This window comes from Vanessa atalanta, chromosome 25, assembly GCF_905147765.1.
Source record: "Vanessa atalanta chromosome 25, ilVanAtal1.2, whole genome shotgun sequence".
Lineage (NCBI taxonomy): Eukaryota > Metazoa > Arthropoda > Insecta > Lepidoptera > Nymphalidae > Vanessa > Vanessa atalanta.
The window spans coordinates 4,728,062-4,745,277 of NC_061895.1; the positions used below are offsets into that span (position 1 = coordinate 4,728,062).

Consider the following 17,216-nt stretch of genomic DNA (forward strand, 5'->3'; position numbering starts at 1 on the left):
TTAGAAACTTGTGGCAAAGATGTGAATACTTAAAGTTGTTTATTTTTTAAGTTCTTTGAGATACTTTGTTAAACATAAATATTTTAGTAGCCGCAAGGGAAATTCTTTTGACGTGTAAAATACTTATTTTTTTACAAACTTATAAAAAACTTGCTATATTTGTTAGTTTGTTTAGGTCTTATTTTAGTAGTTTTAATTAGGAGCTTATACTTATACTTTTGAGTTGAAATTTTGTGCGTTGATTCATTTTCTATGACAACGATTCTTCTATACCCAGAACGAGCAGACCGGATTCTATATCCAGGATTGGATTCTGACGAAGAAACTTAGCAACGCTCAACACGAATTTTTGTATATAAAAGTATATTTTTTACTATTATATTTAGAATTGAGATGGCCCAGTGGCCAAAACAAGTCAAAAAATCGTGAGGAAATCTGCTTGTCTAGCATCAGTATTAGCAGCCTGTAAATTTCCCACTGCTGGGCTAAGGCCTCCTCTCCCTTTGAGGAGAAGGTTTGGAGCATATTCCATCACGCTGCTCCAATGCTGATTGGTGGAATACACATGGTATATGGTGTGTGTATGTGGGTTGGTGGCAGAATTTCGTTGAAATTAGACTCGTGCAGGTTTCCTCACGATGTCTTCCTTCAGCGCCGAGCACGAGATTTATTATAAACACAAATTAAAACACATGAAATTTCAGTGGTGCCTGCCTAGGTTTGAACCTGAAATCATCGGTTAAGGTACACGCGTTCTAACCACTAGGCCATCTCGGCTCTTTAATCTTTATTCTGCGTGTCTAATTTCAATGAAATTTCCCATATGTGTATAAGTATATAAATCCACCTTGGAGTACTACGGTGAAATAAATTGTAAGCCTTCTCAACAAAGGTAGTGAGGCCTTAGCCAAGAATTTACTGACTTTTACTGAAATATTATATTTAAATTTATTAAAAATTAACATAGAAGGTTAAAGTTTAATGGTTTTACATAAAGGATATGCAATCAAATCAAAATCAATTTATTCAAGTAAACTTCACAATGAAGCATTTTTGAATCGTCGATATTTAAATACTAAGTACCATTAAATACTAATATTATTTCGTTAAAGTATTCATTTTTGAATAAGTATATAGGTACAAATTGTCTTAATATAATGTAATGTTCTGTTGTTATTCACAACAACTACTTAATAATTTAATGTACGTTGTGAAATAAAAATATAAGCATTGCGAGTATGTTCGAAAACTCTTAATAAATATCTAACGACTTACACAAAAGTTATGAACTTCGACTTTTAAGTCTTTGTACCTAACTTCTGGCTCGTCTTATAAATTGTAGCAATATCTTGCATTTGTATTCGTTTGTTGCATTTATCAAGAAAATAGAAAATTTTGCAGTAGCATACTTGATCATACAAAGACTAAAATATTCTACGAGTTAGACATAAAATTAAATTACTATTTTACAAAATCATTTCTATACCTTTACGCGTATATGTAGATCTATCTATTTTCGTTTGTCTATCTATAAGGCCTGGCCACTGTTTAATTTTTATTTATTGTCGAGTTCTACTACTAATAATACTATATAATGATTATATTAATACAGTCTTCCACAATGGACCATATTCTAACATAACCTTTTGGCGAACTGCCAAACATTATTCAAAGACAATAAGATTTAGACATAGACAATTTTTTTTACTAATTGTTATGTTGGATCCACAATCAAGAGGTTCGGTTTTTCTGTTAACATTCAACGGTCTAAGAGGCGAGCGAATTTTCGGTTAATGTGTCTCGTTATCGAGCAATATGTAAAATTATGACTTACTTCTCAGGAATATTCGTACGTTTGAAATAACACATAATGTCGATAGATTAACTTAAACTTTTGATATACTAAAATAGGGTTAGACATTTTTGATTCGTAAGACAAATTCGTAAGAAATACTTTATGTAATATATTTTTATTCCAACTTTATAGAAGTTCGTAAATTGAATAATCTCGCATCTAATACAGTTATGGATAACATGAAACAAGTATTTTCGAGACATGGTATACGTAACTGATATTGGCAGTTGTTGTCTGGCTTTAAAAGGTTAGGTTTTTAAAGGGAATTTATCAAGTTACTTCTTTTCTGAATTATGCACAATCGAATAGGAAAAGTTAAACAACGATGCAAACTATTCACAATTTATTAAAGCAGTCGCTCTTAGGTATGTAATGGAGATTTTTTAGTTCTTTTTAATTTCAGATAGAGTCCTAAAGTTTTCTAGCCAGGCAACTAATGGCTTGGAAATTTAACTTTGTATGAATTGTACCCTTACGAAACCGGGCAGCTAGTATATGCATACACATATTAGGGTATTTTAGGCAGTGAAAAATACATTATGAAATGGTATAAAAATTAACATACATTTAGAACTATACTTAAATATTTTGATTTTGAGTCATAAAAGAGTATTAGTAATTTATTATATTGAAATTTAAAGTCGTAATTGTTAGTCTGTATATAACGTGACCTAAAACACGAGCCACCATGGTGTGGCGTCAGATAGGCAAAAAAACTTTGATAAACAACTTTTCTGGAGTATTAACGTTAGTATTTGCACATTACACTCCAACGATAGTGATCGTAATTTATTATTATCCCAAAAAACACCAAATATTTATAGCTGTTAACGTTGAATGAATGCCAGTCGTACATACACAACGGTTGTTTTTATCAGTGTGACGTCACCAAAATGACTGACAGCATTTTTTGCGGGACTTAAAATCGTTTAAAATTTAATTTAATTTTATGGCAAGAAAACGTGTTTATTTTGCCTAAGTGTTGTTTTGTGGCATTTTATTGGGAAAATTAACATTTTGAAATCATTTTTCAAACATAGTAGAATATCCTATTAATGACGCCAAAACCGTTAATACGGTAATGTAATGCTGCCAATATACAAATGATATCAGTCCTCCATTGCCTAAACGGCTACATCGACCCGCGCGTTTTGTGTGGATAAATCCGGCTTAAGGGTACTTTTTGTAAGGACACGACGTCAAGCACCCTCAAACTCGCCGCGGAAACCCTTAGAGTATTATAAAGATTGTTGGATAAAAATAAGGTCAGATACTTGATTTGATTGTGGTGGTTCTGTTCGCGAACCAGATAATGGAATAATAGAATCTTACATACAAGTATTAAAAATAATACTGATTATATTTCTTTTCAAATATGTATATTATTAATTGAGCGAAAGACGATGTTGAGCTTTCAGAAGTAATGTCTTATGCCGTGTACAAGCTTTACTTTATACGACAAAAAAAAAAAAAAAATTGAAGTGACCACCGGTAAATGACGTGCTGCTGTACCCTACTATGACCTCCTCTCCTTTTGAGGAGATTTGGTGCTTATTACACCACGCTTCTCAAATGTGATTTGGTGGATATAATTGAAATTGGACACAGGTTTCCTCACTATGTTTTCGTTCACTGGCGACTCAAATTCAGTGGCACACGAAAATTCAGTGGTGCTTGCGCCCATTTGATTCTGCGACTTTCGGTTAAGATGCGCGTGTACCTCTAGACGATGTCTGCTGCAAAAGATAAACATATAAATAATAGGTTTTGATTTATTTTTTAATTAAAGTTTGTAGCTCTATTTATTATTAATTAAATATATTAATTTGAATGTTTATGAAGGCTTCTTGTAATAGAAGGAATTACGGCGTTATATTCGCAATGCTTTGCAAACATTTTACATACGCAATTTTTTTCTATTTTAATTATAAAATTATTATAAATGCGTTAGTAACTCTGCTTTGTACCTCATCACAACTTAACTGTGAGTAACTAAGCTATGAAGCCGATCGTAATGAAATTTGACGTTGAAACCTATATTATATTACAAGGATGCAGGAATTTATAATATTTACGAAAATAAAAATGACAAAAATGGATTCGCGAGGAACAAACAGTTCGCACTAAATGAACGAACGAATGAAAGGTTTTATATTTAATAAATTATCAATTTTGAATTTCGAATAATATTTTGGAACTATGATAGTAATACATTTGTAACATTATCATATAATAAATTAAAAATCGATATTTGATTCGGAGTTTGAGTGAATAAACTTACTGCTCCCGTGACCTACTTCTGTTCTATTGTTGCAATAATTATAATATTTTAAACCGTATACCATGGTGTTAGAGTTCAAAATGATTGTATACCTGCGGTTGGCTACTCATTGTTGTAAAGCTTTTGTTATCTATATCACACTATAATACGTTAACATGTATCTGTGTACACAATTTACTTTTTTTAATCTATTGAAAGACGTTGGAACATTTTGATGTTACTATAATTTGTGGAATTTCTTTTAAGAAATAATATGACACGCACGTGACATTGGTGAAATAATCAGTGCCCTCTCAGCACAAAAAAAAACAAATAAAAAAAGTATATATAATAGTCAAAGTCAATGTCAAAATCAATTATTCAATATAGAAGAGCAAGGTTATTGCTTATTGATTGTTAAAAATCGACCACCGGTTCAGAAATAAACACTTCGAACCTGAGAAGTACTGGCGAAAGAAAGTCAGCGGGCGTTTCCATGCTATACATATTATAATTTAACGTTTGTTAATCACGTAAATAAAATAGTTTAAAAGTCAGAGAGAACTACTATTACTATATTTGTAAGCATTAGCATTAGCAGCCCGTAAATGTCCCACTGCTGGGATAAAGGCCTCCTCTCCCTTTGAGGAGAAGGTTTGGAGCATATTCCACCACGCTGCTCCAATGCGGGTTGGCGGAATACACATGTGGCAGAATTTCGTTGAAATTAGACACATGCAGGTTTCCTCACGATGTTTTCCTTCACCGTCGAGTACGAGATGAATTATAAACACAAATTAAGCACATGAAAATTCAGTGGTGCCTGCCTGGGTTTGAACCCGAAATCATCGATTAAGATGCACGCGTTCTAACCACTGGGCCATCTCGGCTCTGTATTATATTATCTCGGCTATATATTTGTAAACCCCACTTAAATTTAATGCTCTTGTCAAACACGAGCAATTCAGTGCGATAATGCATCGTTCATTCAATTATGATTGAAACTTTAAACAGTTGTGGTTATTACTTAATGGTAGGACTTGTGCACAGCCCGACAATTAAGGTACCACACTCATTGCACCACCAAATAGCAATGGTATTTTTGTGTTCTGGTTTAAAGGGTGAGCCAGAGTATCTACAGGAACACGGGATGAAACATCTTAGTTCCTAAAGTTGCCGGCGCCTCAGCGATGTAAGAGATGATCTTACAGTTAAATAAAATTACTATCAATTTACATTCAAAGGGGCGTTTCAACGTATTAGCTATTAAGTATATATTTTCATTTGAAATTAGTTAAAAATACATTACTAAAAAAATTGTGGTGGATATATTTTTAGTGTCCATAAAATTTCTTTGTGAAAATTTTTATTTAACTCCATTACTCTACAACCTACCCATATAATAAGTCAGTTTACCAAGGTAGGGCTTTCTTTTTACAAAAGTCCATTACAAATTACTTTTTAGCCGCCTCTCGTACTATCATTATAATTATCTGATGTAAACTATAAATAAAAAAAGTAAAATACTTTCAATTAAGTGATTAATTCTCACTTTTACTAATTCAAATTTCGAATGATTCTGTTCGGACTTGAACCGCCGAACTGTGAAAACGAACGAATTTCTAAATAAATAACAAATTGCTATCTTCTTGAGGAGAATGTTACTCTGCATTGCTCTAATAAGTGTTGGTGGATACACTTGTAACATATTTCTCCCGCCGAATGCAGGTTCTGTACCATCTAGCACGACATTTATTACTTTAAATGAAGCTAAGTGGTACTTGTCCGGGTCTGAATTCGCAATCTTCGGTAAAGGTTCACGCGTTCCAGCCACTAAGCCATACGCTGATAAGTAACTATGATATGATAATTTATCGTTTGGAAAGTTCAGCTCCCAACTATTACTAAAACCGGACTAGTTATGTTTATTTATAAAATAACTTTCAGATTTTAAATTCGAAATTTAAAAGTCTCGGTATCGACTGTTCTTTTTTTTTATTAACGGTCCGTAAAGCCTTTATGTTTTAGTTTCAAGATTGCTTTCACGTTGGATTTGAAACTGGGTCGGTGGATACTCAACTTGCTTAAAGAAGCCAAGTTTAGTTCTCGTATTCATTCAAATATTTCATAAAAAAATTGGAATTTCAAATAATGTTGATGGAGGTCAGTCTTTGTGGGATGGTTTAAGATTTTTTTTCCATTCGTTCTTTCGTGTATTCATTCATTTCGGTAACCTATAATAAAGCATTAAAATATTGACTACTTTTTAGTCAAACCTTGCTCATTGCTTAACAAATTTTTATCATCATTTTTAGGTTCATAAACTTAAATATTTTGACATTAGGATAAAAAATAAAAATCATGCAAAATAGGGATTACGCTGAGGGAATATGGAAAGGAATTTTGCCGCCAAAGGGCTTGTCGGTCCAAAAGAAGACGTCCTGTCTGATGTTATTGACTTAGTAATTTTCTTTACAGTTAAAAGTTGCCTAATAAAGAAATATTGTATTAAAAATAATTAAACAAGAAATGGTTTTTTTTTTAAAGAGTTTTTCAAATCCAATTTTTTCCGACATTTTCGAGCCGGGAGTAGGGTGGAATCTCGGTGTGTACTGACATGTGTTGAAGAGTCTGAAGTTCACCTAGACACGTTGCTGCTTTCCCATAGGCCATATTAGTTGACATTTACATGATTTACTTCATTTTTTTAAACAGTCGTAAGTTAATTATTCCTCTCGCGTATTGGACAACATCGTGTAAGAACCAGCATGTTCCATTAAACCTGCCACTTATATATGTCCCCACCAACTTAGGCGCCAATTCTTCTAAAAAACTATAACTTTATCGTAATCGAATCAAAATAAACGATGCTGAATGGTGATGCCGTTTTCTTATTGTAGTAACACCAAGATTCAGTTACGGTTCAGTCGACGTTGGATCGGAATGTGATCGGGGACCTATCCTAACTATCATGTACTGAATTGGTCCTCTGGATTAGAACATAGTTGATCATAGCTCCAAATCTTTTCTAAAAGGAGAGGAGGTTTTAGCCCATCAGTGAGATTTTTTAGTTTTACTAAGGGCACGCATGCTTTTATTGTGTATATTAAATTTAACTGTGTTAGGGAATTTGTTTTTTTTTTATTACTGGTGTATGAGTAAAGGTTAATAGTTTTTAAATTTGAAATTCTTTGATAATCATGCTCAACTTGACTTTGTTTTAAGAAAATAAATACTGAATCGAATATACAGCCTCGTTACCCTTTAGGGATAAATATTTTCATCAAATTTAAACTGGATTTTTTAGTAGTGCCGTTGGGTATAAATCTTTAGGCATATTATATATTAAAAATTAAATATTAATTTTAAATTGTAATATTTATCAAGATTTTATATGTAATGGTTATAGTTTGACAATCCGGCCGGAATGTCGCTGTTATAACCAGATCTCATACATAATGGTTTCCTCACAAAAGAAATGCTTCCGTCATAACGAACGGGACCTGAGAAACTTTGTACAATGCTCGCTACTTTTAATTGCGTTCGTTTTGAATACTTGAACCTAGAATCCTTACAATGTGCTTGTCTTGTTAACATTGAATAGATAAAAATGAGTGAACACACATGTCTATGTCTCAGTTGTTGGCCCAGTATTTTATAGAAAATAGACTTGGTGAGCTTTGCCAGCCTGTCTGGATAAGAACTGTTCATGACTTATTCTACTGCTAAGCAACAGTACTAAATAGTGTTGTCCCGGTTTTGAGATATGGCAGCAGCAGAGTCGTCTTCAATGGTCAATTATACAACGGCAGTCTTGTATAACATGTCAATTTATTTTGAGCTAAAGGGTCAAGACCTCATATTAGTAAGACGGTTTGAGATCAGTTAAGAACGATATCATAGATTCAATAAATTATAACATTTGCCGCGTAAGTCGGATCTGATTTATAAAAGGTCCTGCAACGAAAGCCACGCACTGACTTTAATTGACTTAAAGGTTGTAAGTACTCAATTAAATATAATATATTATCGACAAGCAGCTCCTTTGTAGTAACTACGGAGTTATAACTAAATATATTTTTCTCTTGCTAATTTTCTACTAATTTACAAACACAAGTGTAAAACATCATAAATTATTAATTCGGCTTTTATGAGTTAGCTGGTTGATACATTGTTCGACCATTAACAATATTATAGGCAAGATTAATACGTCGAGTGTATTAGTACATAAACATAGATAAACCTAACTTAACCGTGTAATCAATTAATTTAATTACAGCGTTATTACTGTATTGGTCAATTAAATCGCAAAACACTTGACGTGATTTATATAAAATGTACTTAGATTTTATTAATACAAAAACTCGTTAATAGTTATCAAATAATAAAAAGTAATGTGTGTGTGCATGATTGTTACTTAATTACTTGTAAAGGACTAGAGGGATTGTAGTTAAATTTTGAATTAGATTATATACATATATAATTTGTCATGCGTGTGTCATAACATATTTCAGTAACATAATACAATTTATTCATAAAAATCATTAATACTAAAAGTATCAAAATTGCATTTAAGTTGAGCTAAGTATGAACTTAACTTGTATACAGGTTGTCCCAGAAATCAACGTCAAGCCGACAATGGACGATAGGCCCATTGATGGGGGTTATTAAAATGGAAAAAAAAACCAAAACATGGTCAAGATTCGTAGTCACAAAGCTTGAAAGACTGTCACAGGATGTATATTATATGACAGTTTGTGTGATTGAACGCACAAATCTCTTGACAAAATCAAAAACTCTCTCACATATACATAAATTCCAAATCAATATTTTAAACGTAATATCAAAAGAAAAAAACATTTTCTGCAATTGGTATATGTAACCTTTTTACAGTTTTGTGTAACGTAAATTAAAAAAATATATATTTCAAATTTAGATCGCATTTAAGACAATACGTCTTCAATAGCTTAATATTACTAATCCTTTGATCTCCAGGTGACCTAATAGCATCAACTATTACAACTGTCGTCTTGGCGGATGTCCTAACTACTCTAATAGCGATATATTCTATGTTATGTAAACGATTAATGGCCTATTATATATAAAATGAATTATTATACAGGCAACATTGTTGGTCTATAGATTTGCTCATTTATTACATTTACATTTTTACATTAACAACCTGTAAATTTGCCACTGCTGGGCTAAGGCCTCCTCTCCCTTTTGAAGAGAAGGTTTGGAGCATATTCCTGCACGCTGTTCCAATGCGGGTTTGGTTCAAACCCAGGCAAGCACCACTGAACTTCATGTGCTTAATTTGTGTTTATAAATCATCTCGTGCTCAGCGGTGAAGGAAAACATCATAAGGAAACCTGCATGTGTCTAATTTCAACGAAATTCTGCCACATGTGTATTCCCCAAACCTTCTCCTCAAAGGGAGAGGAGGCCTTAGCACAGGAGTGGGAAATTTACAAGCTGCTAATGTGTGTAATGTAATGTATAATATTTTAAAACTGTTAAGCAGTGTTGCATATTTATGTATAGTCATAGAAATAATGCAAAGTCGCTAGGCAGTATATTACGGTTGACATTTTTTTTACTAGTAACTCCTAATTAATTTTCGGTTACAGTTCTTGTACGGTTTATATTTGATTGCTTCTAGTATTCAATTATACAAGACAATCTATTATACACATTGGATATATAAATTTTGTATCCAATTATACGATTTCGCAGCCCTGGTCATAAATATCTGCCAAATAATCTTACAATTTTAAAGAACTCTGCGCAGCTTGCTCTTTGAATTTATATAAGGACAGGAGAATGATGTCTTTATAATTGATTAACTCACCAAGCTCGGATCCACAGACGCGCGGTATAATTTCTAATATAGCGGAGCAGGAAGCGTCTTCGAAGCAGAGTTGCCTCGCCAGCAGGCAGTTCAAGATCGCCATGGTGCCTTTTATCCCCGGCCCTGTAAAAAAATTAAATCTTAGTCATTTTTTTATACGATAAAAACTAATTAAAAATCAAAGATTACATGGATTATATAAAATAAATATTTCTATTGTAATTATATAAAATAAAAGCATATATTTAAATTGTCTTCAATTAATAAGTCTCTTGGTGATAGGGCTCTGTGCAATCCCGTCTAGGTAGGTACATCCCAAACAGCAGTACTCAGTATTTTTGTGTTCCGGTTTGAAGGGTGGGCGAGCCAGTGTAGTTACAGGCACAAGGGACATAACATCATAGTTCCCAAGGTTGATGGCGCATTGGCGATGTAAAGAAAGGTTAATATTATTTACAGCACGATTGTCTTTGTCCAGTGGTGACCACATATCATCAGGTGGTCTAAAAAAAAAATAATTAAAAAAAGGTCCGTAAACGTCCCAACGTTAGGTTAAGTCCTACTTTTCGAATAAAGAGAAAATTCTAAATCTTCCATAGCAATTCTCACTCTGAACCGTCGTACGAGTGGTGAATTATAACAGCAAATGAGAACTCAGCTATGCTTGCAAAGATTTGAACTACGATCTTTCGATTAAGATCCACACATACTGTGCACTAAGCTGTCTTGACTTTGTCTATATTAAAATGAAATAATTAATTTGCTTTATATTTTTTAAATCAAATTGTTTTCGCTGTAAACGAGCGAATTATTTAATTATTCATACTTCGCCCGCAGCTATTTCGACGCTGCTGCCTTTATTAGAGACCAAATTGTTTTATGTGAGTCGAAAATTTCTTGGCTTTCGTCTTGTTTTGATTAGTAATATTATTTTTGATTTCAGATGTAACTGCATCATCGTATGTATCATTAGCTAAATGATGAGGTTTTGGAAGTCGATATTTTTGGAGGTTTTTTTTAATTACTGTCGTCGTACGAAGAATGGGAGCAACTTACACAATAATACAAACTCTTCCTGTCTTTTTAAAATTACTGAATTCAGCTTCAGATATGGTAATATAAAAGGGCATAATTGCAGTTAGTTTTTGCCATTTCTACTAGGAAAGAGGATATAATAAGAGGAGGTTTACATTTCTCACAAAGCCTTTGTGAGATATGTATCTTTTTATTCACAATGAAAAATAAAGGTAATTACGAAATCCGTAGGCGAACCAAAAGTATCGACATAGCTCGAAAAATGGTCAAACTGACAGTGGGCAAGGCTCGTAAAACCGAAGGCCGTCGGGGCAGGAAAGTTCTCGAGTGGGGACCACGAAACTGAAATCACAGCGCGGTCAGGTCCCCTATAAGATGCACTGACGATGGAGATCTTTGCCGACTTTCGGCTGAAATTATGATGAAAATGATTCCGAATATTCTCAATTCGCTCAATATACATCTTCATACATAGATGCAGTATTTGAAAATACAGTCATTACACATTTGCTACAGCTTGAAAACGAATCCTTTGAATGTTTCGTTTAAATTCAACTCAAGGGAAAACAAAATATTTAAATTTAGAATATGAAATCCGTTCTTGTAATAGCAGCAATTGAAGCAACAGTACGTGGTATTGGTCCCAAGGTGCTCTGCCATTGTATCATCCGTGTGCATAGCCGTTGCTTTTAATGCATATAATTGAGATCATTATCGATTTAATCTTGTAAATCGTTGAAAGAACTTTGTTACAGGTTTTTTCTTGCTGGAAAACGTGATGACGTGTGATGATGGAGCATTAAGATGGAGTATAAGTGGGACTTCTGTCATGCCTAAATTTCAACTAAAATCAAATGGGATACCTCTATGCATTTAAAGGACGCATCGGGATAGCTTGCACATTACCCCATTCAGGCTTTTAAACCTGGCTCTGTATTATTCACCGTATACTATACTACCTAACAATTCTTACCTACAGCATACTCTTTTGTTTTTGCGTATGTGTGTGGTTCATATAATATTTACTTCGTGCTATATATTATGAAATTTAAAAGTATTTATTACAAGTCGTTTTTATTTTTATTTTGCTACGCGTACTGGTTTTCTTTCACTATATAATGCATATTCAACTAGTTGTCAAGGAGTATGCTATTTTGTGTTTAACATCTGAGTGTTAAGTATAAAAAAGTAGCCTATGTCCTTCCTTGGAGTTCGGTTCAGTGTAATAGGTGGCTCAAAGAAATATTGTTTTATTTTAATGTTGGTTATAAGATAGGGGAATGCCTTCCATTTCCTATTATTAAATAAATACAATAATAATATTCGTGTATTTAAAATAATTATGAGTATGTAAATACTCGACGTTATCGATATTGATAAATATACAAAGGTTTTAAAATGTGTACTTGAAATCTCTCGGTATTTTTACTCCATTTAAATATTAATATAAAATTATTTATTGTGCTGTGAAATAAAATTCTACGGGTATGTAATCTACAGTATATTTATACAATCGTTTATCTTGACTATCAACCCACCAACAAAACTACTGAGTCTAAATTACTGAAATTTTGGACAAAGATAAATCTCATTACGTAAGCATTCGCTGAGGAAAGATTTCTGTTTTTTTTTTTAATAATAAGAATAAATGGGAGGGGGACGGGTAGCTATTTGTATTTATTAGATAAATCTAACTATAAGGGTTGTATTTGAAACTGTATATGTACTGCGATGAGCAACGAGAAAGGTAATCTAACGTAAATGTTACTGACATACGACAAAAGTGTCTACAGTTTCAACTTCAGACAATTTTGTCGAAATTAAAGTCCACTATTATAATCATCTGTCTTTTAACGGAAACTTAAAAGAAGATTAAAAGAACGTTTAAAATTAATAATATTGAATTTACAATGAAAAATAAATAATTAAATTCTGTAATTCGATTGTGATAAAAAAATTGTGTTATTGTGTGTGGGCTTAGCCCAAAAAATGTGATTCTTAGCCCAAAAAAAACAAGATTTTTTCTTTGTATGTGTGTACTTCTATAAACGTGTTATGTCGAACAAATGTAAATTATATATAGGAGGTAAACCTTCACAGAACACTAGTCAGACATTGAAATAGTTAAAACTTATTATGTCAATGTGCCGCCGACCATGAGATCTAAGATTCTATATCCATTGTGTCAGAAATAACATCAAAACAACAATCAAACAACATTATAAAAGCGAAGTATTACTTTTTGGATGATAATTAATAATCGGTTCGAGAGCTGATAGGCTTATATAAGCCACTGGGTAAGCCCTTTGGTAAGATTGTATTAAATCGGAAATTCGTTCGACAATTCTAACTAATATAAATGCCAAAGTGAGTTTATTTGTTTGTTACGCTTTCTCGTCTTGACTACTCAAGCGATTATCATGAAGGTTTGTATACACTTTTGTCAGAAAATGTCATTGGTTATTTAACACCTGACCACCAACGATGCCTTGGTTTGGACTAACTTGACTTAGTAAATTGATTGTTTCAATTAATTTTAGCTCAATTATAAATTTAAAAAAAAGAGCACGTTGTGGGGTTGTAGAATTGTTTAATTCAAGTTTAATTTTTTATTGAATAATTACTAATCTACTTGTATTTACATCTGTTAATTGAAGTCTTCTGAAGCTGATTAATTTTACAAACTATTCTAAAATAGTTTGTATTCTATGTATAATACTATTCTAAAATAGTTTGTAAAATTAATATCATAAAAATACACTTTATAGTTGCGACAGTCTTAATTTAGTCTGCGCATAGCAACCTCGTAGAATATTCAAAAGCCGAACCGTGCATTCATTTGACGATCGATACGAATCTCGGCTATTTTCAAAGCGAAGATATTTTCAACGGCGTCGGCCTCAATTATACTTATTCAGCTGGTTTCCAATGTACGCTACATTAATTTGCTTTTAGTGTAGTTTTGGATTTAGTTAGATATTTTGTACGATTGTATATTTATGCAAAGTACGAAATATTAAATCGTATTCGAGGTTTTGATACTATTAATGCGTTTTAATATTAGAAATATGAATATAACTATGTCTGTTTGATACGTTTTCAAGGCTAAATCGAGTACCGAATTTAATGGAACATGTTTTATTTTATTTAAGAGTCGATAGGCATGGCAAGTGGACGCTACAGCCATAGTCACAAGCACTATAAGAAATATTTAGCATTCCTTGTGTTGCATTTGTTAATTAAGATTTAATGTTCCTTGTGCTTAGTCCCTGATCTTTTAAAATGGGACACGACAATTCTTTTACTTAAAATCTCAATTACATAATTAATCCCACACAAAATAATTTGCAGATCATGACTATATTAAATAAATTATATTAGACTATATAAAAACCCCGACTTCGCTCGATACGATATTGATAATTTAGTGTCGATAAGTTTCAGAAATTATTATTTGGAACAGACTTACTGAACGCACCCATAAACGTCAAACATGGCCGCCCGTTGAACTTCATGTCATTGAATTTTATGGATTTGATATCTCTATTATACGAATCTTGCTACACATACTACATATATCCAGTCGAACTAAATATAATTATTTTGTATCTTTGTGTAAAGGTTTCGATCGGGTCCATCATAGACCTTCACGAAATTATCAATATAGATAAGATACTAAAGGTGATTTCTAGTCGATCGTCGGTGGAAAAAAATGTTCTCAGTTAATTCGATTTATCAGAGTATGGTCATACGGGATAGCCGTTTGATTTGAGGATGAGATTACAAGAGAGAGGAACATAAATCTTTAAATTCTAAATGCAAAGGCCTTTCAGCAGACTTCTTTTAAATTTAAAATGTCAACATGAAACATACCAAATTAAGATTTTCAGATCAAGAAATGAATTACTAATATTGTGTTTATGTATTTTAATTTCTGGTTTAATTATATATGTCTGTTGCTTATAAATTAAATAAAAATGAAAGACAAGTTCCAATTTAATATATAATAAACAGTTAAAAATATACAACAAAGAAAAACTTAAAAAAGTAGTCTAGTCCCCTTCATCACCACCCTCCTCTTCTTCATCGAATTCACCTTCTTCCTCAGCAGTAGCATCTTGATACTGCTGGTACTCTGACACCAAGTCATTCATGTTGCTCTCAGCTTCAGTGAATTCCATTTCATCCATCCCTTCACCAGTGTACCAGTGCAAGAATGCCTTACGTCTGAACATAGCTGTAAACTGCTCAGAAATTCGCTTAAAAAGCTCTTGGATGGCCGTCGAGTTGCCAATGAAAGTAGCAGACATCTTCAAACCTCGCGGAGGAATATCACAAACTGCAGTTTTGACATTATTGGGAATCCATTCAACAAAATATGATGAATTCTTGTTCTGGATATTCATCATTTGCTCATCAACTTCTTTCATTGACATGCGGCCTCTGAAAACAGCTGCCACAGTTAAGTACCGACCATGGCGAGGATCACAGGCAGCCATCATGTTCTTCGCGTCAAACATTTGCTGGGTCAATTCTGGTACTGTCAGCGCTCGGTACTGCTGACTTCCCCGAGATGTTAGAGGTGCAAAGCCAGGAATAAAGAAATGAAGACGTGGAAAGGGAACCATATTTACTGCTAACTTTCTCAAATCGGCGTTCAATTGACCAGGGAATCTTAGACAAGTGGTAACTCCAGACATTGTAGCGGATACAAGGTGATTCAGGTCGCCGTAGGTCGGTGTGGTCAATTTCAGTGTTCGGAAGCAAATATCGTACAGTGCCTCATTATCTATACAATATGATTCATCAGTATTTTCTACGAGTTGATGAACAGACAACGTAGCGTTATAAGGCTCCACAACAGTATCAGATACCTTGGGGGAAGGAACTACGCTGAATGTATTCATAATGCGATCAGGATATTCCTCTCGGATTTTCGAAATCAGAAGTGTTCCTAGACCGGCTCCAGTACCACCTCCAAGTGAGTGCGTCAATTGGAAACCTTGCAAGCAATCGCAACCTTCCGCCTCTTTCCTCACGACATCAAGAACAGAATCAACCAATTCTGCGCCTTCAGTGTAATGACCCTTAGCCCAATTATTTCCTGCACCAGACTGACCAAAAACAAAATTATCCGGACGAAATATCTGTCCAAAGGGTCCAGATCTGACAGAGTCCATGGTTCCAGGTTCGAGGTCCACCAAAATGGCTCGCGGTACATATTTACCGCCAGTAGCTTCATTGTAGTACACGTTAATCCGTTCCAATTGAAGGTCGGAGTCGCCGTGGTATGTGCCAGTTGGATCTATGCCATGCTCGTCCGATATGACCTCCCAGAACTGGAAATGCAAGATTTATGTTACTGCATAGTTATACAAGCAGTATTAGTGTAGTTTTATTTGGATTTGTACGGCTATGTTTTGGACTGATATTTTTCTAGAAATTGTATAAAAAGGAACTTAAATTTTGAGTCTAAATTATTTATGATATCTTTAATTGTTATATTATATTACATATATTTAATAAAATATTTCTTTTAGTTAATTTTTCTAGAAATTGTCAGACAATATATTACCTTGGCGCCGATTTGATTGCCGCACTGTCCAGCTTGAATGTGTACAATTTCCCTCATAATGGAATTATTATCTTTAACTTATATAAGATTTCAAGACACCGACCGCAGAAATTCACGACCTACCAGATAGATGGGCTTAAAACAAATGTGAATTTTCAATAACGTTCTCTTTGTTATTTCAAAATATTTAAAATCATATTTTATTTTTTAAATTTAAAATACCTCGTTGGTTTTGAAAAAAGGTTTTTTATTTATAAGTTGAAAAAATATCTATTAAAAAAGTATTTATTAATAATAATAATTATTTTCTACTCCTCTTTTATCCAATTGCCGGAAGTAATTATTTCTATTTTATAATCATAATCAAATCAAAATAACTTAAAAAAACAACTGTTATTGAACCGATAGAACAGTTTTTTATAGCAAAAACCTCTTAAAGAAAATAAATTTAATTTCGTTCTCATAGAATAATGCTAGTATACAATATAGGATTTTTTAAAAAAGTTGACTTTCCAACAGCTTTCACGTCATAATTTATTAAGAAAATTGTTATTTGATCATTGACAGGTCGAAGTCAACTGGATCGTCGTGATTGGTGGAATAGGAAGGCGGGTAAACGGCAACGATTACATAGCCATTC

General features: G+C 33.1%; 2 protein-coding genes across 2 annotated transcripts in view; both read right to left on the minus strand.

The window, feature by feature from the left end:
• Positions 1–11,912, minus strand: part of LOC125073786 — a 62,783-nt gene extending 50,871 nt beyond the window's left edge. Inside the window, exons 1-3 of the mRNA XM_047684823.1 lie at positions 11,908–11,912; positions 11,278–11,411; positions 9,967–10,089 (exon numbers count right to left, since the gene is read on the minus strand). Of these exons, the coding sequence (XP_047540779.1) occupies positions 9,967–10,089; positions 11,278–11,411; positions 11,908–11,912 (262 nt within the window). The remainder of the gene's footprint in view (positions 1–9,966; positions 10,090–11,277; positions 11,412–11,907) is intronic.
• A 3,082-nt stretch (positions 11,913–14,994) lies between these two features.
• LOC125073714 (tubulin beta chain) lies at positions 14,995–16,715 on the minus strand. Its single transcript, XM_047684699.1, has 2 exons — positions 16,577–16,715; positions 14,995–16,340 (listed from the first exon to the last, which is right to left on the minus strand). Exons 1-2 carry the CDS (start codon positions 16,631–16,633, stop codon positions 15,054–15,056), a joined length of 1,344 nt encoding a protein of 447 aa, XP_047540655.1. The 5' UTR covers positions 16,634–16,715; the 3' UTR covers positions 14,995–15,053.
• Between the last annotated feature and the right edge of the window lie 501 nt (positions 16,716–17,216).